The sequence below is a fragment of the Lobosporangium transversale genome (assembly GCF_002105155.1).
Source record: "Lobosporangium transversale strain NRRL 3116 chromosome Unknown BCR41scaffold_23, whole genome shotgun sequence".
Lineage (NCBI taxonomy): Eukaryota > Fungi > Mortierellomycota > Mortierellomycetes > Mortierellales > Mortierellaceae > Lobosporangium > Lobosporangium transversale.
The window spans coordinates 333,467-354,247 of NW_019029001.1; the positions used below are offsets into that span (position 1 = coordinate 333,467).

Sequence of the window (20,781 nt, forward strand, 5' to 3'; positions counted from 1 at the left end):
GGTGGATAGGATGCTTTGTACTTTTTTTTTACAATAATGATTCTCTATTTTCGGGCATCAGCCCTAATAGAAGCACGGACCAATGGATAGGAAAAGACTAAAGTTGACCGTTCTTTTTGTTATTTATTTATTGTGTCTATTTAGAAATATGCGGATGAGGTTGAGAATATCCATAGCAAATACAAGTTATACAGATGAAGAGTTTAGACTCCAATGTTGATCAAACAGGGTGCTATCGTTTCATGACTTTTGCACGTGCACATGATAATGTGATCCTTCAGAACGAGAAGAATGATGACAAAAACAATCGTGGTTGTGAAGTGAGCAAGAAAGGAATGCACGCGATCGACCCGGATAAGAACATATTTATCCAAAAAAAAAAAAAAAAAAAAAAAAAAGATAATCATGTATTTTGTACTCAGATTCGATTAAAGATAATGCAATTCAAAAACTAAAAGAGCTTGATAGGCCAAGGGAAAGTCTACAACGATTGAAGACAAACATTAACAACTCGGAGATGAGAAAGACAACAGGCGACGCACATTCGTGGTTTTCACTGGTATAGTATACCGCTCTCATAATCCAAGACCAGATAAAAAGGAGTATGTATTGCTTTTTTTTTTTTTTTTTTTTTTGGTAGAAGAAAGTGAATTGATTGATGAAGAAGAAAAGAAAAAAAGCGAGAGTGTGCTGGTATGAATATATATATATATATATATACCATGTGAAAGTGCTTTTATTTTACATATTTATATATTTATTTCTTTGGCTGTGAATGAATTATGTAAAAAAAAAAAAGTGTGAGAGCCGGGGCTTCAGTCTCAGCATGATCATAATGTGTAAGAAATAGAATAATGCATGTGCACGGTTATCTTGACACTGTTGTGATGAACATAACCGGTAGATTTAAACAATTGACAGCTGCAATAGAAGAACTTGACCCAAAGCGAGGATCAGTTGAGATACGTAGAAACGGCTCTATACAATCATTGGCCTTTTCTTTAAAAAAAGGGTGAGAAATAGAGTACAGGAGTGTTTAATAAGGAGCAGACACATGTCCCATGGACAATTATGGACAGGAGTATGTCATAAACGCGTGCAATAATGTGTACCTGAATATGACATGAAATCAGAGTCTACTCCGCAGATCTCGGTGGTGATAGAAGTTGTAGCAGGAGCAGTAGCAGGAGCAGTAGCAGTAGCAGTGGCCATGATGAGTAAAAGTGAATACGCCGTAGAATCACATAAAAACTTAAATAATAAAATAAGTAGAATTAATGAAAGTGAGCCATGGAGTAAAGCAAGAAATGGCGTGCGAGCGGTGCTCATCCAACTGTTCTCATTCAATATATTTCTTAAAATGCTTTTAATGCAATCCATATAAAAACCAGAAGTGCCAGTGCATCGTGTCTCTCTTTTCCTTCCTCTTTCTTTCCTCTTGCATAAACAAAGCACACATTTTGCATCCTCCTGTCTCTTTCTTTCAACTCATTGTTTATATTACATCTCATTCCCAGCAACTTGTTCATTCATTCATTCAATCTTCATTCACCCATAACTCAATTCGATAATATCCCATATCCATATTCCATATCCATACATATTATTGCTCAACATCCTTCATCCTCCTATCCCAAGAAAAGAAAGAGGCAAAGAGAAACCCACTATGAGTCTCCAGATCTACGACTTTGTGTCGTTCTTCTTCACACTCATTCTTGATATCTTCTTCAGAGAAATTCGTCCGCGAGGGGCGCATAAAGTACCTCGTCAGGGCCCTGTTATTTTTGTCGCCGCTCCTCATGCCAACCAGGTATTCTAAAGATCAATCCAAACCAAACCATTTGAGCTGTTCTTTTTCTTGTTGATGACTTATCTTTACAATCACATCAAAACAATAATAGTTTGTCGATCCCGTTATACTAATGCGCGAATGTGGTCGTCGAGTATCGTTTTTGGCCGCCAAAAAATCAATGGACCGCCGTTGGATCGGAGCTATGGCTCGCGCTATGAATGCAAGTACGTTCTGAACCTATATTTTCATCTTTTATCTAGAAAAAGCGAGAAAGGCGAAAGAAAAAAAAAAAAAAAAAAAAGTTCCAGGTCCAGTGGAGGGAGAGAAAAGATAAAAGTCAGTAATGTATATGCAGTCTACCCACCAAATTCAACCATTGCGCCTATTGTTTATTTCTTTTCTGTGGAGAAACAAAAAAATTTAGTTTGTTGAGGGACCAAAAAGAAACGTGGGAAATAGTGCTGATATGGGCATTTCACATATGTATTTGTGCCTACATTTTCATTTATATCTCTACATCTTATTGTTGATTTCCTTTTATTCAAGGTGGTTTGGCTCGTGAAAGCTGGCGCCAGCTGTCTTTTTTTGCTGTTTTTCTCGATGCTTTGTCATGCATGGAAATGACAAAACGGCTGATAGAAATAGTTTTTATTCGGTCCGCTTAACTTGCATAATTTTGGTTGGATCAGAGTTTTGGGTCTATAGTCGCTCGCTACAATCATCAGACCAGGCCTGGCGTGGAGCTTTCTTTACTTTGACATGCATAAATAGTGTATCTTCACAACTATGGTCAATATGCTATAAGGAGGCATTTGTTGCCGTACTTATTGATTTCCCTTTTTATTTTTTATTTTTTCAACATGATACCCATGTCGCATAGTTCCGTCCGTGTGTGCTTTGACCATTGTCTTTGCTCATGATCTTTGTCACACCTTCACTAAACGCAGTAAACCTTTCTTTGTACAAAAAAAAAAAAAAAAAAAATAGTTCCGGTTGAGCGCCCACAGGACTTAGCAAAGGCTGGTTCTGGAACTATCAAGCTACTGGATCGTTATGGCGATCCTCTTCGCATCACAGGGGTTGGAACCAAGTTTACAAAGGAGCTCATGGTGGGAGATCAGATCACTCTGCCCAAGGATGTGGGGACTTCTGCAGTCGTTGAGATCATTTCAGACACAGAGCTGATCATTAAGAAGGAATTTAAAGAACTCAAAGCCCTTGAGCTGTTGACCAGTGCAGAGGGCGCCAAATACAAGTGCCTGCCTCATATGGACCAGTCTAATGTGTACAAAACTGTTTTTGAACGTCTCAATGCTGGTCATTGTGTCGGTATCTTTCCTGAAGGAGGCTCGCATGACCGTGCCGAAATGCTACCCCTTAAAGGTAAAAAAAAAAACAAAAAGATTCAACCAGTTCTGCTCTCACTGCTGATGTCGCCTTTTTTTTTTTTTTTTTTTTTTTTTTTTAGCTGGTGTTACGATCATGGCTCTGGGTGCTTTAGCTGCTAATCCGTCCTTGGATCTCAAAATTGTTTGCTGTGGCTTGAACTACTTTCATCCTCATCGCTTCCGCTCTCGTGCTGTCGTTGAGTTTAGTGATCCATTGACAGTACCTCCAGAGTTGGTTGAAAAATATAGAAAGGGTGGTGCTGATAAGCGTGAAGCCTGTGGAAAACTCCTTGATACGATTTATGATACCCTGAAGAATGTTACCCTCAATGCCCCAGATTATGAAACTTTAATGGTAAATCTCGCTGAGCTCTTAAAGCTATGGCAGTTAGTGATGGTGCCAAAAGTTGAAGAGATATCAAGTCGGATTGATTGATATGAACATTGTTTCTTTTCTATAAATGCTATCCTTAGGTTATTCAAGCTGCTCGCCGCCTGTACAAACCAACACATCGGAAGCTACAGATCTCTCAGGTTGTGGAGCTTAATCGCCGCTTTGTTGCTGGATACTTGCATTTTAAAGACAATCCTAAGGTCATTGAAACCAAGGACAAGGTCATGCATTACAACACACAGCTCCGTTACCATGGACTTCGCGATCATCAAGTCAACATCTATACTACCAGAAGACATGCTATCGAACTCTTAATCTCTCGTATCGCTCAAATGGTCTTTTTGAGTATTCTGGCGCTTCCAGGGTAAGTTTTTTTTTTTTTTTTTCTTCTTTCTTCTTTCCTTCTCCATCCTTTTAATCTAAAAAAACTCTTAATATTAACAAATTCGGATGTCTTGAAATTACATTTAATTCTTTTATTTGGCTTTTCCATAATCCATAGAGCCCTCATGAACCTTCCTGTTGCTATCGTCGCACGCATCATCAGTAATAAAAAAGCAAAAGGTATGAACTTATTCGATACAAGGTCATTGATCAAGTTGGGATTGCAAATCCGTAAAATTAATTTTTTTTTCTTTTTTCTCCTTCTTTTCTTTCCGCTCCAAATCTGAACAGAGGCATTGGCGGCATCTACAGTCAAGATTGCAGGAAGAGATGTACTGGCAACGTGGAAATTATTGGTCGCATTGGGATTGATGCCTGTGCTTTATTTCTCATACTCTGTCATCGTCTTTATTTTCTGTGGACGGTACAATATTTCATTGACAACTCGACTTTTAATTGCTTGGGCAGCCTGGGCATGTATTCCATTTGTGACATATGCCAGCATTCGCTTCGGCGAGGTTGGTATTGATATCTTCAAATCTATACGACCTTTGTTTCTGTCCATCATTCCAGGCGAAGAAAACACAATCAATGAGCTCCGCAAGTCTCGCGCAGAGTTGCAAAAGACTATCAACCAACTCATTAATGAACTTGCACCAGAAATTTACCCTGACTTTGATTCCAAGCGCATCTTGGACCCTTCGCCTAACGATCGTCCAAGCCGTGCAGCCTCTCGGTCGGCTTCAGGCACCAATTTGGCTCAAACTATCTTCAACACTATGAACACAGCTGCACAACCGATTAATCAATGGTTGGGTATTGATGGTCGCTTTGAATGGGAGCGTGCCGATGATTCAGACGCCGATGATGTGTTCTTCTTCCTAAACCCCGCAGGGGCAATCCAAGGTCGGTCAAGGACATCTTCCTGGGGCGCATGGACACCCTCTGTGGATGGCTCTCGATCCAGAAGCCGAAGCAGGACTAGCTCTTTCGCATCAGGGCCTCAATTGGGTGAAGGGTTCAAGTTGGAAGCATTGACCGAATTGCCCAAGGACAAGCCCTTTGCAGAGGTTACACGACGTCTGAGTCTTAACAGAAAGCAGAAGCATGGGCTAAGTGATATGACTAAAGCTGGTAATGAAGTTCGTGAGGTCGAAAACGGAGGTGGATTCATGCACGAGGGACATTTTGTCAGTACACCACCTATTACTGTTCAGAACATGGATGATCCCATGGAAGTAGCCGAGCCAAATGAAGCATAGCATGAACAGATGTTACGGTAGCGCAATTTTGAAAAAAATAAAAGTCATAGTTTTTACAATCGAGTGGGCTTACATTTGTGCAATATTCTAGATATACGCAACGACAGGTGGATAACGTCGTAAACGCTTTAACGTCAGGATTTTCCGTATCCAAGTTCTTTGTAAAGGCTAGTAACGGTTTTTATCTTACTCCCGGAGTGGATTAAACCCATTAAGGGAATGGGGAGACCCGGTATTTGTTTTATTAGGTTCAGTCTCGCCAACGCGATTACCATCAGCGGTGGCCTCATCTTCGCTTCCGCCCTCATTTTCATTCCCTTATCTATCTTACAGCCTTTTCCTGCATTTCTAACACCTTTTATCTCGGAGGATGACTGGTTTCAAAATTAGAAGCTCAGTTTGACCTTTAGAATAAAAGTTTAGCCATTGATGTATTAATGTTCTGTTTAAGCATTTGGGAAAAGCTCTACATCTCATATACTTTTTACTATTCCTATTATTATTGTTTTTTGTCTAACTTCTAAGAACGTGACATCGCGTCATCACTCCGCCTCGTCTCAAAAATCAACCCAGTGCCACGGCAATCTCGGATCATACGTTCAATCTCCTGTCTTTTCTCTTCGCGTCTCCATGTCATATCTCCAACGGTCTCGTTCTGAATATTGTAGCGACGGAATAGATTACCCAACTCAGAACTATCTCTATTGTCTATGGCAGCATCATCGAAGCCGGTCCTATGCTTCTCTTCAAATCGCCGTTGAAATAGCTCTTGCTGACGTTGCTCCACGGTCGTCACTATTCCTTGTGATCTATAATATTGCTTCCTGTTGTTGTTGGTGTGCCTTGGCTCTCGCAAATGCACTAATGCTGCTGGGCCTTTGGACTCGGAATTTTTTTTGCTAGTATTCCAGTGATTTGCCTCTTTAGCAGCAGCAGCGCGGATGGATTCGGAGAGAGTCGTGGATATATTACCGACCATGCTATAGCGAGATAGAGATGGCCGTGCAGCAGAGCCAGGGACATATAAATAGCTAGCGTTATTGCTGCTGGCGCTGGAGGAGCAGTTCGGTACAGGAAGGAGCTGAGGCACACTTTGATAGAATTCTTGGCGGTTTTTTTGGCTAGAATGTGTTCCATGATTATCAATTATGTCCAAGCTTGAAGAAGAGGCTCTTCTCAGTCCGCCAACATGAATAGTTGCTGTCGACCCAAGCCAATGGCCCACACTGCCATCGGATAGGGGTGCAGGCAAGGGCGTGCCACCTGAGTTCATTGCCATCCCTGGATCATATTCCCAGAAGCAGTCCTCCACGCTACCCAAGACTTCGCGTCTGTATCCGCCTAGTAGAACATAAAACATTTTTGAGCAGCGCTTAATGTCGTTGACGAGCGCGACACCCCATCCAAAGGAGTAAGCCTGCTGTGGGGTGTGCTGTAAGATGGTAGCATGTTGTGTAGTAAAGATATGAGGGCCGAGAATCGAAGCCAACATGTCTGGTTTGATTCGATTAAAGCTAGACCGATTGAGAATTGCGAGCGACAGATTCAATAGCTCCATTAATAAGGCTTTGTTCACAGATGGGAAGCTGGGATGGTTAAGTAATGAGTTGACTGTGCTGATCTTGTTTATACTCTGGTTGCTAGTTGTTGGTGTTGTTGGCACTAGAGGGGTTTCATAAGAAGGGTAGAGGAAGGAAAAGTGAATGCTCTGCGGGAAGACCAAATCCTTGCAAAGATATATTCATATCATTATTGAGTATAGCAGCAATAATAATAAATAATTACTTGAAGTCAACTCATCCTGAATCTCTCTAGGGACAATGGCCTCTCGGAGGTTCTTGAGGGCTGTGAGCATGACGCCTGCGACAGTGTCGATCCTCATACACTTGAGTGAAAACAGATCCCGTCGCTCAGGGTCAGCCATCAAGGTGATCATCCCTGCGACGACAGAGGCAGGGTATGGGTTCTTGAGTATAAAAGGATGATTGAGCCCTCTATCTAAGATTTCATCCACACATGACACTACAATCCTGTAGACGAACTCCGTGGGGAGTGAACATTGATTAAACTCCTGCTTCAAGCTCTCAAGCTCACGGTTAGCGGCTAAACGCCTATTAACAAGGCGAAACATGGGATGAACAATACTATTGCTGGCGATGGGGAATGTTGAATAGCGTTGCGATATGGACAGATAACAAAAGACTGAATTTAGGTATTGGTGTATATGAAAAAATTGAATGATCTCAAGTAAAAGCAAGAAGGGAAGAGCAGCCAGATATTAGGGTGCAAGTAGGAGTGTAAAGGGGAGAGAAACGACAAACGGTGGCCTTTCGTCATATGAATGGATCTTTGAGTCTCCATGTTGAAAATCCGTCAGTCCAGATCATAATGCACTGTGTTTAATGTTCTTGCAGCAGGTAAAGAAGACGAAGATGCTACTGCAGCGCAATTAGTTTTGAGCGTGCATACTGAAGATCAAGCAGGTGATGAGAAAAATGAGGAAAAAAAGGTATGCAGTAGGCAACATGCGCCTTTTTTTTTTTTTTAAGCTGTATGTTGGTATAATCGAAGTTTTTGGTTATCACAAAAGTCCCTAATATCGCTGTACTATATGCTATGTCCTTCCGACCACAGCCGTTGAGCTGTCGCCTGCTTTGCACTTCATGCGATGTCATTCAGGGAAAAGGCAGATATAAGGTGTTGTTGTCTCCCTTAGCATATTCCCTTCATAGCTACTAAATATGTTAATATATTTTATTGCTTTTCCAGAAATCCATGCACATACTTACATGTACTCATTATTTTTTATAATCTTTATTATATTTCAATTTGACCCAGAAGAAATGCCATCCAACTATTATAAAGCATAAATAGAGTAAATTGAATGTAAGGAAGAGAACGCGTCACAATCCTGACTATTTCCCGTTATCCTATTTATTAAAATAGGTTAGCAAAGCTGTGAATACTATGTAGGCACCAACTGCGAAACTAACCTGGCTTCTTTTATGCAAAAAGAAAACTCATGAAGACTTACACATAATCCCAGCGTCCGTTTGGAGGCTTAGTTTTTATATAGTTATGATAATATTCGTCGCCGTGGTATCGACTTGGAAGGAGGGCAATATGGATTGATCCATTCTACCGTACCATGAGGCTTGATCTTTTCCTATACAACACAGCGAGGCTTGATTTGTCGCATCCACTGCTTCCTCATCTCCTTGCATTCTCTTGGGATATCTGGTTTGGTAAACACTGCTAATAAGATTTATAGGGGCTGTTGGAGGCATAGGGGACCATTTCAACATATCATGCTCATGGTAATATGTTCGAGTGAGCGGTGGAATGTTTGTGCGTGATTCGAGTGTTGTGGATGTAGATTGTGTTGAGAGAATGTGGGCGGAATTGAGAGGAGTTCAATGCGAGGAGGAATGGATCTATATACCTCTTTTCAAGTTCTTGGCAACAGAGCATGATCGAAAGATTCATGTCAGTATGTCAATAGAGTCCATGCGTTCAAGTAGCAGTTGTGATCACAAGTTGATTTGGGGAGTCTGCATGAGTTGAATATAACAATAGCCATGGTGTCAAGGTTCCATCTTTCATGCATAGTATGCTGTTATCAGACTCGTTTTTTTTTTATGGATGTGGGTTTTCTAGACAAAACAAACACGTTAACAGTGAAAAACGTATTTATGTGAACATGAGGAGAGCATTGACCAAACAATTTAGATGCTTTTTGTTGACTATCCCTTCGACCATAAGGTTTGGAGGAGACATTTGTCCTGTAAAAAGTCTGCAGTAGATCAATGTAAAGATATTAGCCATCACAGCCATATAAAGTATGTATTTTTTGAGTAACCTCCGAATGTCAATTAGTTTACTTGAAATGAACCCGTCGCTACCACAATAAGCCACAAAATTAATTCAATCATCATTTTAGAATAATATATTGGAGCCCGATTTGCAAAAATGACGATAAAAAAGGATTGATGAGTTATACCACCCCGTCTAATTTTTTTTTTGAGAAAACGAGAATACACTGTGAGAGATTAAGGTTACAGGACATATCTGTCTTAATTATGGTTGAAGGGATAATGCCATTGTTTCGAAATATTTGCATGCATGGGAGCGGGGCGAGAAATTTTTTTTGTGCAAATCTTTATTTGTTTCCGTTACACGAACATGCACAAGACTAGTTGAGGTGTGTCTCTTTGCTTTCTGTGCATGAAGAAACACAAGGCATCTCACATTTTGCATGGCGACGTTTTTTTAATTTCTAGACTATTCGAATCAAACTGGAGCCATAGCATAAGTATTTTCTGATGGAGCCCCCAGAAGAAATAAACAAACTTTATTTCGGTGACCACTCTACAATCATGCAGACGCCTTCGCCACGGCTATAACAAATCCCTAGGAAAGACATGCAAACGCGTCGGTATACATATCTCGCTTCTGTTGTTGTAGTTTCGTATATCATCTTGTAATCTGTGTTTCTGTGTGCCTATATTTTGTCGACTGTCCAATTCACACACACCAAAAGGTTGCCAATATCATCCCTCTCTCTCGCTCTCACTCTCGCTGGCAACCGCTAGGTCGCGAAAATAGGATCGCACCCAGCCTCAGCATATTGGAGAGGCAGCAGGCGGAGCAACCTCAGAGCACATATAATTCAAGCATTCATACATCGGACTCATCTGGCTCTGGATCCCAGATAGAAGCATGTTTACGGCCCCACAAGAGCAGTCAGTTGCTTGGAGTTAGCACTCGGCAAATGACAGCGATGCCTACTAAGGACCTCTTCAGCTGTTGCTTCGAATTTAGCCAGGGGATCCATATCCGAAACCGTCGAGGTATTGACAAGAGGAGGATTATACTTCAATTCTGATCCGCTTTTCGACGTAGGTGCGCGCTTTTTTTTATCCAGGCATCAAGGCTCACGAGGCCAGCCTAAAAATTGAAGAGATAGACATATATTTGGATATGGAAGAGGTCAAATCGGTGCTGTAGCCGACTATAACTCCATGAAGTCAAGTGGCTATCGGCCCAAGCTCCTCAAACGCAGCTCCACGGCCTCTGACACCGATTCGATCCAAAAATCTGCTCCGTTAGGCGAGAAGGGACCAATGTGTATAGATATGAGTCGGCTATACTGACGAGAAGCTACTTGATGGAAAGAGGACGTTAGAGGAGGAGGAAAAGCAGCAGCAAGTTCCTGGAGTCCCGAGGGAAGAGGAAAGAAGAGAAAGGAAGGAAATCACTTCAAAGAACTGAGAAGATACAAATGAAAAGAAGGGGAATGATAAAATAATAGAGATAAAAAAGTAGGAAGAAACAGAAAGATACAAAAGTACGAGGATATCTATTATGAGGAGCATTGTAATTGGATCAGCCTCTCCATAAATGAATTGAGGGTCCCTAACAATCTCCTCTGGACTACTAATCAACTAGGACAAAAACAATCTTAGGCTCTTCCAAATAATTATTAAGAACCATCTTGCTAGTTTGCTTATGCAAGGATATTCATGGCTCAGTTATTTTTATTTATGATATTAGGAGAATTAAGAGATTTTGGGAGTGGGATCCCTTCATACTTTAATACGTTTTGATGGATGACTGTATTTCTTGAGATGATCCGGATTCTTGCGGTAGCAATTGGTTCCATAGCGACAAACTATCTGAGTCGTAGTGGTTGTGATAGCTGTAATAGTAGTAGTAACAGCGCTACTGCTGCTGTTATCATTACCACTATCTGACTTGGACTGTTGAGCTTGTTCCAGTTTCCGCTTCCTGTTGGCCGTCGAGTCTGTGATTCCAGCAGAAGGATATGGAGGAGACGAAGACGATGAGGAAGATTCGGGCTCGTCGGGAGAATCACTTGATTCCGCATCGCAACTAATGTCATCGTCATCAGCATTGATATTATTATCGCTATCCGCGTTGTCAAGGAAAGCCTTTGTGCTGTCCGATCCAACATTGTCATCATCTTCGTTGTTTTGAAAAATCAAACTATTTTGCTTCAGGAGCGAAACTACCTTGGCAGGTGTAGCTGTCTTGAGTGTTGGGGGCTTATACGTTTTGCAATATTCAACCCATTTAATATCGATTCGTTCGCCCAAAAAGGTTGGAAAACGAGGGATGAGTTTGTTGCTCAATTCTTGGAATTTGTAGGTAATAATGGCGCCAACTTTAGGAGGCCGCTCTCGTTGAGCGTCCGTAAATCCCGAGCCGACGGAGAAGCAGCGACCATCGGGTGTCTTGACTTGAAGATGGCCCATTCTATGAGAATTTTTGCCTGAACCCTTGACCTGAGCCACTACAATAGCCTCTTCATCGAAAAATGTCTTGACCTTGAGAAGTGTCTTCGACCTCTTGAACTCGTAACGCGATCGTGGAGCACGAAGCATGATGCCTTCTCCCCCATGGTTTTGAACATGGCTCAGCTCTCGCATCAAATGAGCCTTGGAAAGGCATTTCTGTACGGGGACCAATCGACAATAGGGTGGAACTTTGTTATTATTGCTATTGGAGCCTGATGAAGATGAAGTGTCCATCCTATCTTTGCCATAGGTGGGCATGATGGAGCGAAGGTACTCCAGGCGTTTTTCGTACACCATATCCAGCTTGGGAGCATCAAAAACCAAGTAAGTCATCTCCTTCCATTCATCTGCACGGTCAGCCTTCTGGTTTTTGACAATGGAGACACATTGCTGAAAACGAGCACGGCCGAGCCAGAGTTCTCCATCTAGAGGTTGGTCCTTAGGCAGGTGCTGGCTAAAGAATGGGGGTGCAAAGAACCTGTTGCCTGCACGCGAGTAGAAATGGGTGCCGTCGAAATATGCACGTACACCATCCTTTAAAATGAGGGAGGAAAAAAAAAAAAAGCAGTTATAGATTTGTTGAAGAATAAAAAAAAGATTACAGTGAAATGGCAAATATATGTAGGAGGGGTTTTTTTTTCTTGCTTTACCAATTTCTCTGCCATCCAGTAGCCGGAAGGGTCAACACCCGAGTCCTCAGCCCAACTGTGGGCTAGCATAACTTGTTGAGCTTCATTTGCCATCTTTATTCAAATATTGTATAGGTAGTGTCGTTGTTAATGTAGGGGGACTTGAAAAGGCACAAAGAGGATGACAAGTTGTGGAAAGAGTGTGTGTATGTAAGTAAGAATAAGAACTAATGAAAAAAAAAAAAAAAAAAAAAAAAAAAAGGAATGGCGGAAAGGCCATTTTATATGCTTGTTACAAATTGAGAGATTTTTTAATGGAATGGTGGCAAAAATCTTGAATGGTGGCGAATGGCTGTGTCTGTCAATTGCTGCATTGCCCACATGTGGTACAGTACAAATATGTATTTATTTATGACCATCAATTTTAATTGTGCATGTCCTAATAAGGAGGACAGCCACACTTCAATTGACAAATCATTGACAATCATGATCCCCTCTATTTCAAAGTTCAAACTGTGCATTGACACGTGATAGTCATAGTGTTGCTATCCCGAGGATTTTGGATTATTTAGGGCAGAACCAGATACAAGTGCATGTGATATGGCTACATGTACATAGTCATGGTCTCAGCATGGATCTAAATGGCACGAAAGAGTAAAACAAAAAGAGAGAGCGAAGATTGGCACAGAAGGGGAGGGTTCAAGCACACAGTTGGCGATGTCTGTGAACATGTTCTTGTACACAGTTGTACGACATGGACATGTCAGTACGAGAGGGCACCTGAAAAAGTGACATTTTTTTCCGGCTCATGAAATGTAGAATACATTTCTGCTCGGCTCCTTAATCTTTTTTTTTTTTTTTTTTTTTTTCTTTATTGTCATCGCATTCTTAGAAACTCACCAGTCCATTTTCACTTCTCCTATTCTCCACTCATTCTGCATTCTCCTTAGCTCTTACTATGCCTATAAAACAAAAGCCAAGAGCTACTGAAAAAAAGACTGAGCTCAGCTACCAGCCGATCGTAGTCACTGCGCTTGATGGTTTCCTCCTCAGTGGCACACTCTTCTTCCCACAAGGGCCAATCGTCACTGCTCTTCCGCCTGATGCTGTCCCCGTCAATGACACTTCTGATTTCTCTAATGGGGCAATACGCAAACAAGCAATCGATCAACTGACAAAAGTCGCTATCATTGGCTCTGCTACCGCCACCATTCAGGATTATTATTTTAAATTTGCACAGTATCTGTCCCAAGAGCTTGGAATGGTTGTCGTCACATACGACAACCGTGGCGTGGGCCGATCTATGCCCAATAATGAGCAGCTTGCTTTCCTAAAGGCCTCTGCCGAAAACGTTCCGCTCTCTCCCGGCAACTCGTCTTCCTCAGCCCCACCACTGCCACCCAAACCATCCAGCATGTCCACAGTTCCATCACAGGAGCCCAATAATGCATCATCCAAGGATAAAAAGAATATTAAGAGCCCATTGATCGGCTTTGAGGCTACGATCATCGACTGGGCACTCAAGGATTTGCCTGGAGTCTTCACATATGTGCTGGAGCACTTTCCACATAACCCAACTGTTTATGTGGGTCATTCCGTCGGGGCACATATCTTACCTGCTATTGACGCCTACTACACACGCAACGTCGAGCGATGTCTCTTCGTCAGTGCTACATCTGCTTATTGGCGGTATATGAATAGTCCCTTGTTCACTTATTGGTTCTTCTTCATTGCCTCACCCATCGTCAATGCACGATATGGATACTATCCAGGAAAAACGTTATGGAACGCAATGGAGGATTTGCCCAAGGGATGTTTTGAAACTTGGTCGTATTGGGGATCGTTTAAGGATTACATGTTAGGTGGTAACCCCGAGTGGAAGCCTAATTTTGAACTTTTCAAAGTGCCAACGTACTCAATCTATTTCTCGGATGACGACTTTTCGTCAACCTCGGCGCCACGGATCGTAGAGACAATCCCAAATGCTTTGCGGAGATGTGTTGGCCTCAATCCGGTAGAGGATTTAAACATGAAGAAGGTTGGACACATGGGTTTCTTTTTCAATTCATGCAAGGAAAAATTGTGGAAGACAGTTGTACACTCGTGGCTAGTTGAGGGACACGCGTTAGATCGTGATACGATCAAAGAGCAGGTTAGACTTCAGAGTAGTCATGCTCGACTTTAAATATAAGATTCTTCAAACCTCACTCCATGTGATACACGCCTCCTACAATTGCGCCAGATGCATGAAGCACACTTGTCCCATTCGACACCTGAAGAAATTTGTGAGAGCCTCTGTCATTAACAAATAAACTACAGTTCTCAACAAATTCTTTCACGAAACAGGGTTTTGTCATCATGCCTGACATACGTCGAAGCCGAACATTCATTGAGCAAGATCAACAGAGTGCCCATCAGCTCTTTGTGGATGCTCAAGGACAACCATTACAAATATGCATCTCTCGCTCTGTTCAGAACAGCTCGGATCTTGAGAACTTAATTAGAGTAAATGGCGGGACCAAACTTTGACTTATCAATCTTCCTACTTGGAAGTGAAGCATTTTTTTTTTCTTTCTTTCTATTTTTTTTTTTTTTTTTTTATTGACTAACATAGATATCTTACCATCTTTATTTTTCTGTGTGGGTTTAATTTTACTACTATCTCATTATCACTTACTTTAATCGTCAATCGCAGCAAAATGGTGGCACCATCACTCAGAATGAACGGACAGCGTTCATTTGCTTGGCAGATCCAGGACGGAAATATGCTCAGGCAATGCACTCGACAGACTGGATTAGGGATTGCATTCAGAAACAGACTCTTGTCAATCACAATTCGCCAGAGTATCAACTTCAACTCGCCAATAGGACCGCAAAGTCTTATTATTCATTAGAGGATGATAATTTATTACGCCAATACATCAAAGAAAAAGCGAAAGAAAATGCAAAGCTGAAAGGAAATTGCATTTACCAAGACTTTGCTGAAGCGGTATGTTTCCCACTTTGTACTCAAAAAAAGCTTGATTGACGACAATCAAAGGCGATTTTATTTTTTTATTTTTTTTGTCTAACAGTCTGAACAACCTTTGACTTGACTTTTATGGATATTGCTTATATAGCACAAACAGCATTCATGGCAGTCATGGCGGGATAGGGCTGTGAGAGTTTTGAAACTGACGGATCCACCATCTCCATATGAGTTCAGCAAAACCAAGCAAAAGGGACCGTTAAAAATGATAGAGCAAAAGGAAGTCCAAACGAAAAGGCCAGACAATCTTTTAGAATTATTATCACCATCATTAAGACCTCAGTTATCGATCTCTAGTGGTCAATCAAACCAGCAAATGAGCATGGATGAAAAGGGGTTTAACAATGTATCATCCAAAATTGCACAAAAAATGGAATCGGCATTATCACAAAATCCCGTCATTATTGATCATGAATCCAACGGCAAAGACACTTTGCAATATCAGACACAGCATTTCTCTAGTCAAAACACTGCTCCCTTGTTCAACATTCTAGAATTGAGCGACATTGAATCGGATGAGGAAGAAGATAATTTCCATCGACAGAATATGTCGGCCATCGCCCGTAGTCGCGAGAATCGTGATACATCACAAAAAGCGCCTTTACTAAGCGAATTCAAAATAAGCTCGACATACAATATTGATAGCTTAACCTGCATCAATCCTCCAAGTAAGGAACCAACACAACACAGAAAAGAGGTCACGCCGGAGAAACTAACTCCATCAATTACGAATAAGTATTCTTCGCTTTCGCCTGTCAAACTGAAACAGAATGACACCATTGAACCACAAGACTCGCGAATAAGTTTGAGAACATCACTATCTCCTATGGATCGTATAGATTTCAAACCTGTAACAGGGGAAACCGATCAGGCAACTCCTGCTGTCGCAATGAAAATGTCTAAGCTAAAACAAACTAGCTCATTATCACAATCATCACAGTCCTCACAATCATCACCAAGTGAGGCACTCTCGAGTACTATGAAAGAAACCACAAGCCCACTATTAAAATCTTCAGAGCCTCCAATGATAGAGATGGTCCTGACTACTGAAGGACAAGCATTGAGAAGTCCTTTTCCGCCATCAATGACGCCAATCAGATGGGTAAACGATCCTCAGGAAGAACTAGCCATAACTGCTAATACCTTATCCATATCACCAATTACTCAGGACTTAATCAAGCCAAATGGGCATCAATATACTACAGATTTTGTCGGGTCAGAACTGTTAACACCAATGGCGACAGAATCATTAAATTTGGATTTACTTGACAAGGATGATGTCGTTGTTGCTAGACGCATCGTTCAAGCGATTAAAAGAACCGATAAGATAATTAGACCCTTCTTTCCTCCTCGACAGAGCTCCTATTCGTGCAAGGACAAAGCCAATATAGATCTGAAGTCGACTCAAGATGATGGAAGTCCTTTTTCTGGGTTTGATCTTCCGGCAAAGTTGATTACAGCATCTTTAAAACCACATCCGCATCCACCGCGCCGATTTCAATATACACGAGGATGGGATACGCAAACTTCTCAAGAAGAACCAGCGCCTTTAGCGCAAGCGAGGGAGGCACACCAGTCATTAGCACAAGCCGTGGAAGATAAAGGAATATCGACAATAACAAAATCAGACACTGTGACATTTATTGGTGACCAACTGGATGATTTGGTTTTATCAGACGATGATAAGCAAATTGAGGCCATGATTCCACGAGTAAAGGGCAAAGAGTGCACAGCTAATGGTTCTTTTATAAATATTATGATACCCAGTGCACTGACAGAGAAAGAGGAGACAATAATGCAGGACAAAAAAATTAGTGTACTAGAGCATGACTTCGGAAGCAACCAGACTGTAGGAGTGAAAACATCAGGAGCAGTCTCCCAAGGCACGAATGAATCGGATTTACCAGCGACGGACAACCTAAGTTTTGATGATGGCGTAGAGCTGGGCGATAAAAACCACTTCAACGACGTTATTAGCTCGATTAATGATCAAGAAGCTAGTACAGAGCTTATCCAGCTACGTCCAGTAGCTGAGAATAAGACTCAATCATCATCAAAGCAAATGCAAGGAGACGAAAAGGATGACGTTGAAGAGGCTTTAATAAGGCGAAGAAAATTCGTGCAAAAACTTGAGCATATACAAGGGATTATATCGAGTGTTTCTGAGAACCAAACTACAACGACTGTCTTGAGCAAAAATAGTTTTGTTAAAGAATCACAAGTAGAGCATGGCCACCACGTAGAAACGCGACGTCTAAACGAGCCTACAAAAGTAGAGCAGCGAGTGAAGAAGCCAGGGCAGGTCACGCCATCAAAGCTTCAGCAACCAAAGAATGACTCAGTAGGGGAACAAGTGCAGGTTGGGGTCGCGGAGGGGCCGCAAAAGCCAATCGAGGAAAACATAGTTACACAGCAACTACATACAATGTCAACAGAGAAGGAGCCGCACAGCGGAGCTTCTTCCAGCGAAATTACAAAATGCTTATCTGAGGGTATTAAAGAGCATACATTAAAACGCGATGCTATTCAAGCATATTACAGTTTGGATGATGCAAGGAACAGGGACGATCCGGAAGCTGACGAGGATATCCTTTATCAGCGAAGTCAGTTGCTAATATACTTGCGGCATTTATACAAAGATGAGATTCGAACCATGGTAATGTTCGAGCTGGTGCCCCAACTGAAGGCCATTGATATCTTGGATGCCTGTTCAGGCGATTTGGATCTTGCACGGACATTTGTAAACGATGGCATGACAGGCAAGTGAAATTGGCATATTTGTTGGTTAGCAAGAAACAAAAAAAAAAAAAAAAAAAAAAACAACTAAGCTTTAGTTCTCAAATACTCACACGATACCACTATACTATAGAAGAGATCCAGGATCGATTCTGGACAAGGTTAGACGACAGCAAGATCTTTTCCAAGAATAAGGAAGATGAAATTGCATTGGTGAAGAGACACTCTTTGAGTGAAATCTTGCGAAGACTTCAATATCTGAAACGGACACGCAGTGAAGCGGAGCGGTTTTTAGTATCGTCAAACGAAATACATGCGTCAGGGTTGTTGAAGCGGCGCGCACAATCTCCATCGTCACCACCATTAATAAGGGCTATTTCGACATCGAACACTAAACGGCAAAAATCTCTAGCATAAAAACAACCAAATGGGCTTTTTTTTTTGTAGTTTCTATCAGTTGTCGCTGAACTCAACATAGTTCATGCGTCCTAATATTTCCCATTTTTATTTATCCTGATTCAGAAAATGCCAGGTTAATATTTCCTTCAACTAAAGCTTCGTATGCTTCTTGGAAGCAACCTTTGATTAAGCGGACCAAATCACCATTGCAACTTGCTGTCACATTGAATCCAACATCAAATGGGTCCATAATATGGAGAGTGATTCCATTAGCATTTTCCTTGGCTTTTGCGGTCGCGATACGATTATGTTTGATAGTAGCCGAAGTTGCTGTAGAAGAAGGGGAAGAATAGACTCTGGAGCTTGAAGCTGTATGGCTTTGTAGCGTTGCTCCAATGTCACTGCTACTACTATTACCACTATTACCAGTACTAGTAACTGAAGTGGTTAGAGAAGTCTTAGAGAGCTGCCCTGGCCGCCACCGAAAAGCACCAATTCGAGGATTCACTTCCTTGAACTCATAGTCAAAAACATATCCAAAGAAACGGCAAAAATCGACCAATAACTCTGCTACGCTCTTGATATTCTTATCGCCAAACCCCTGATAAAAATCATAATCTTGATCGAATGAACAGTCGATCCCTTGGACAATCTTTTCCTTGATAGGACGGTCATCTTTATCCATCTGCTGCCCTAACTGCCCTTGTTGTGTATCATTGTTCTTTTGATTTTTCGGTTGAAGCTGAAGTTTTGGTAAAAGTGGTGGATTTTCAGTCTGTAAAAAAGTTATTAACATGAGTGCTAATGCATAGCTCCCCAGCGGCACAGAGTAATATTTATCCTGATGTACAGATCCAGTGAGGAAGTGACACTTCCCCACCAGATGCTTTAATGCGATCATTATAGGGACAAAGCGGGGTTCAATTTGCGTATATGTGTGAATAAGCTTTGAGCGTTGGATATCCAGAGGCTCATTCAAAGTAAGGTGACAAACAATCCCTGATTTCGGGTCTGTGAATGTAATAAAGGCGAAGGGGATATATCTTGAAATGGGCATCGCTGCCATTGCGGCCACTGTTCCTTCTGACCCTTGTACGGCCCTTCGCTCCTGGACGCTACTGCATGTTGAGATCGAGACACCTTCGTAATGAAAATGCCGTAACGCATCCGCAAGTGTTTCCATACTAATATGCTTGTTATTCCCCGTCAATGTCAAATCGAGATCACTCGATTGAGTGTAGAGTCCAGATGCAAACGATCTTAAAAAAAAAAAAAAAAAAAAAAAAAAAGAGGAACATTTGTATAATTGAAATTAAAGATATAATAAACGGTCTCTTTTTTCTTCGAGAAATTATATGATATCTGCAGTTAGACTCACCCTACGGCTGTGAGCGCAACAAAGCAGAAATCAAAGTACTCGCTTATCTCCATTTCAAGTGTCTTTATAAAATCCTTGATTTCCGTGGATGTTACAGATGTAATAGCTGAGGACTTGGCGACAAAAAAAAAAAAAAAGTGAGCTTTAGCCGCTTATTTTTTCTTTTCAAAAAAGAGGATATAACAAAATAACCATCGATAGCAGACCTTGTGTATCTTCCAAATAAAATCGTTTGTAATCTCTAACCGGTGCACAGCTTCTTGTTCTTGTATCAACTCCTGCTGTCGATTCCATTCCTCCTGTTGTCTATGAGCTTCCTCCTGTAGTTTCTTAGCCTCTTCTTGTTCCCGTATTTTGGCTTTTCGAATCTTGTTCTGATTATAGTCCTTAGAATATTTCTGAATGCCTTCAAGGCCCCAGTCAAAGAATATAGCTGGCCCCTTGGATCCATCCATCATCCACTCATCCCGCCGTAAATACCGAATCAAAGTTGCAATGTCATCTTGGTATATCTCTGGTATGTATGCATACTCCCATAAAAACGTCTGAATATCTGCTTTGGACAACCCTGGAATCACAAGCGAGTATTCCTCATTCAGATCTGCATCTATGTCTGCATCTAATACAGATGATAATCTACATCCACTAAGGTGGTTCCATAGGTCCGCTGCCATAGTACTTCCTCCACGATATCCAGTGCGCTCTTCGAAAAATGGATCACCATCTGTTCTGGACCTAATACTAATATTGCTGGGGTTTCCAATACGATTGTGGATGTTATTATTTTTGCCAATATGGCTACTATGATCTAGTTTTTCCTGCTGTTTCCTTTCCTGTCTAGCAGAAGAAGATGCTGTGGAAGCAACTGATGGTGCTTCTTCGCGAAGCTCTACATTCCTTGGGAAAAGCTCGAAGACTCCACGATCCAGATTTTCGATATAATCTAGTAAACCCATGACGGTATGAAGTTGATTTCGAGTAATGAATTGATCGCAAGGAATGTCCATCAACGACCGATTACGTTTATAGAAATCGACAACGAATAAAAAACTGTCTGCAAGATCCTCCACTGAG

At 41.5% G+C, this 20,781-nt stretch overlaps 7 protein-coding genes across 7 annotated transcripts; 4 read left to right on the forward strand and 3 right to left on the reverse strand.

Moving 5' to 3' along the window:
- Positions 1-1,430: 1,430 nt before the first annotated feature.
- BCR41DRAFT_355600 (hypothetical protein) lies at positions 1,431-5,277 on the forward strand. The gene is made up of 7 exons (XM_022024509.1): positions 1,431-1,810; positions 1,902-2,016; positions 2,780-3,175; positions 3,261-3,535; positions 3,655-3,938; positions 4,077-4,138; positions 4,250-5,277. Exons 1-7 carry the CDS (start codon positions 1,667-1,669, stop codon positions 5,218-5,220), a joined length of 2,247 nt encoding a protein of 748 aa, XP_021880467.1. The 5' UTR covers positions 1,431-1,666; the 3' UTR covers positions 5,221-5,277.
- A 463-nt stretch (positions 5,278-5,740) lies between these two features.
- On the reverse strand, positions 5,741-7,351 carry BCR41DRAFT_397205 (hypothetical protein; the record flags this gene model as incomplete). The annotated part of the gene is made up of 2 exons (XM_022028875.1): positions 5,741-6,882; positions 7,006-7,351. 2 exons carry the CDS (start codon positions 7,349-7,351, stop codon positions 5,741-5,743), a joined length of 1,488 nt encoding a protein of 495 aa, XP_021880468.1.
- A 1,177-nt stretch (positions 7,352-8,528) lies between these two features.
- On the forward strand, positions 8,529-10,373 carry BCR41DRAFT_397206 (hypothetical protein; the record flags this gene model as incomplete). The annotated part of the gene is made up of 4 exons (XM_022028876.1): positions 8,529-8,537; positions 8,674-8,710; positions 9,813-10,070; positions 10,210-10,373. The coding sequence occupies 4 exons, from the start codon at positions 8,529-8,531 to the stop codon at positions 10,371-10,373; spliced, it is 468 nt and encodes a 155-aa protein (XP_021880469.1).
- Positions 10,374-11,315: 942 nt separating this feature from the next.
- BCR41DRAFT_307304 (putative ATP-dependent DNA ligase) lies at positions 11,316-12,256 on the reverse strand (the record flags this gene model as incomplete). Its single annotated transcript, XM_022020856.1, has 2 exons — positions 11,316-12,071; positions 12,188-12,256. Coding segments are annotated over 2 exons (825 nt in total), but the record flags the coding sequence as incomplete, so codon positions are not given.
- A 626-nt stretch (positions 12,257-12,882) lies between these two features.
- On the forward strand, positions 12,883-14,725 carry BCR41DRAFT_94927 (Alpha/Beta hydrolase protein; the record flags this gene model as incomplete). The annotated part of the gene is made up of 2 exons (XM_022031093.1): positions 12,883-12,928; positions 13,059-14,725. Coding segments are annotated over 2 exons (1,339 nt in total), but the record flags the coding sequence as incomplete, so codon positions are not given.
- On the forward strand, positions 14,439-18,393 carry BCR41DRAFT_94922 (hypothetical protein). The gene is made up of 4 exons (XM_022031092.1): positions 14,439-14,671; positions 14,862-15,155; positions 15,286-17,953; positions 18,064-18,393. Exons 1-4 carry the CDS (start codon positions 14,525-14,527, stop codon positions 18,345-18,347), a joined length of 3,393 nt encoding a protein of 1,130 aa, XP_021880472.1. The 5' UTR covers positions 14,439-14,524; the 3' UTR covers positions 18,348-18,393.
- Positions 18,064-20,158, reverse strand: BCR41DRAFT_94937 (hypothetical protein). Its single transcript, XM_022031094.1, has 3 exons — positions 19,914-20,158; positions 19,708-19,813; positions 18,064-19,588 (listed from the first exon to the last, which is right to left on the reverse strand). Exons 1-3 carry the CDS (start codon positions 19,999-20,001, stop codon positions 18,439-18,441), a joined length of 1,344 nt encoding a protein of 447 aa, XP_021880473.1. The 5' UTR covers positions 20,002-20,158; the 3' UTR covers positions 18,064-18,438.
- Between the last annotated feature and the right edge of the window lie 623 nt (positions 20,159-20,781).

Excerpts from the sequence above, each read along its gene's own strand:
- BCR41DRAFT_94922 (XM_022031092.1), top strand. The coding sequence starts at position 14,525 with ATGCCTGACATACGTCGAAGCCGAACATTCATTGAGCAAGATCAACAG. Across the intron at positions 15,156-15,285 it reads ACCAAGACTTTGCTGAAGCG|CACAAACAGCATTCATGGCA; the intron begins GTATGTTTCCCA and ends TTGCTTATATAG. Across the intron at positions 17,954-18,063 it reads TGTAAACGATGGCATGACAG|AAGAGATCCAGGATCGATTC; the intron begins GCAAGTGAAATT and ends ACTATACTATAG.
- BCR41DRAFT_94937 (XM_022031094.1), bottom strand. The coding sequence starts at position 20,001 with ATGGAATCGACAGCAGGAGTTGATACAAGAACAAGAAGCTGTGCACCG. Across the intron at positions 19,814-19,913 it reads TTATTTGGAAGATACACAAG|CTATTACATCTGTAACATCC; the intron begins GTCTGCTATCGA and ends CCAAGTCCTCAG. Across the intron at positions 19,589-19,707 it reads GTTGCGCTCACAGCCGTAGG|ATCGTTTGCATCTGGACTCT; the intron begins GTGAGTCTAACT and ends TTTTTTTTTAAG.
- BCR41DRAFT_355600 (XM_022024509.1), top strand. The coding sequence starts at position 1,667 with ATGAGTCTCCAGATCTACGACTTTGTGTCGTTCTTCTTCACACTCATT. Across the intron at positions 1,811-1,901 it reads CCGCTCCTCATGCCAACCAG|TTTGTCGATCCCGTTATACT; the intron begins GTATTCTAAAGA and ends AAACAATAATAG. Across the intron at positions 3,939-4,076 it reads AGTATTCTGGCGCTTCCAGG|AGCCCTCATGAACCTTCCTG; the intron begins GTAAGTTTTTTT and ends CATAATCCATAG.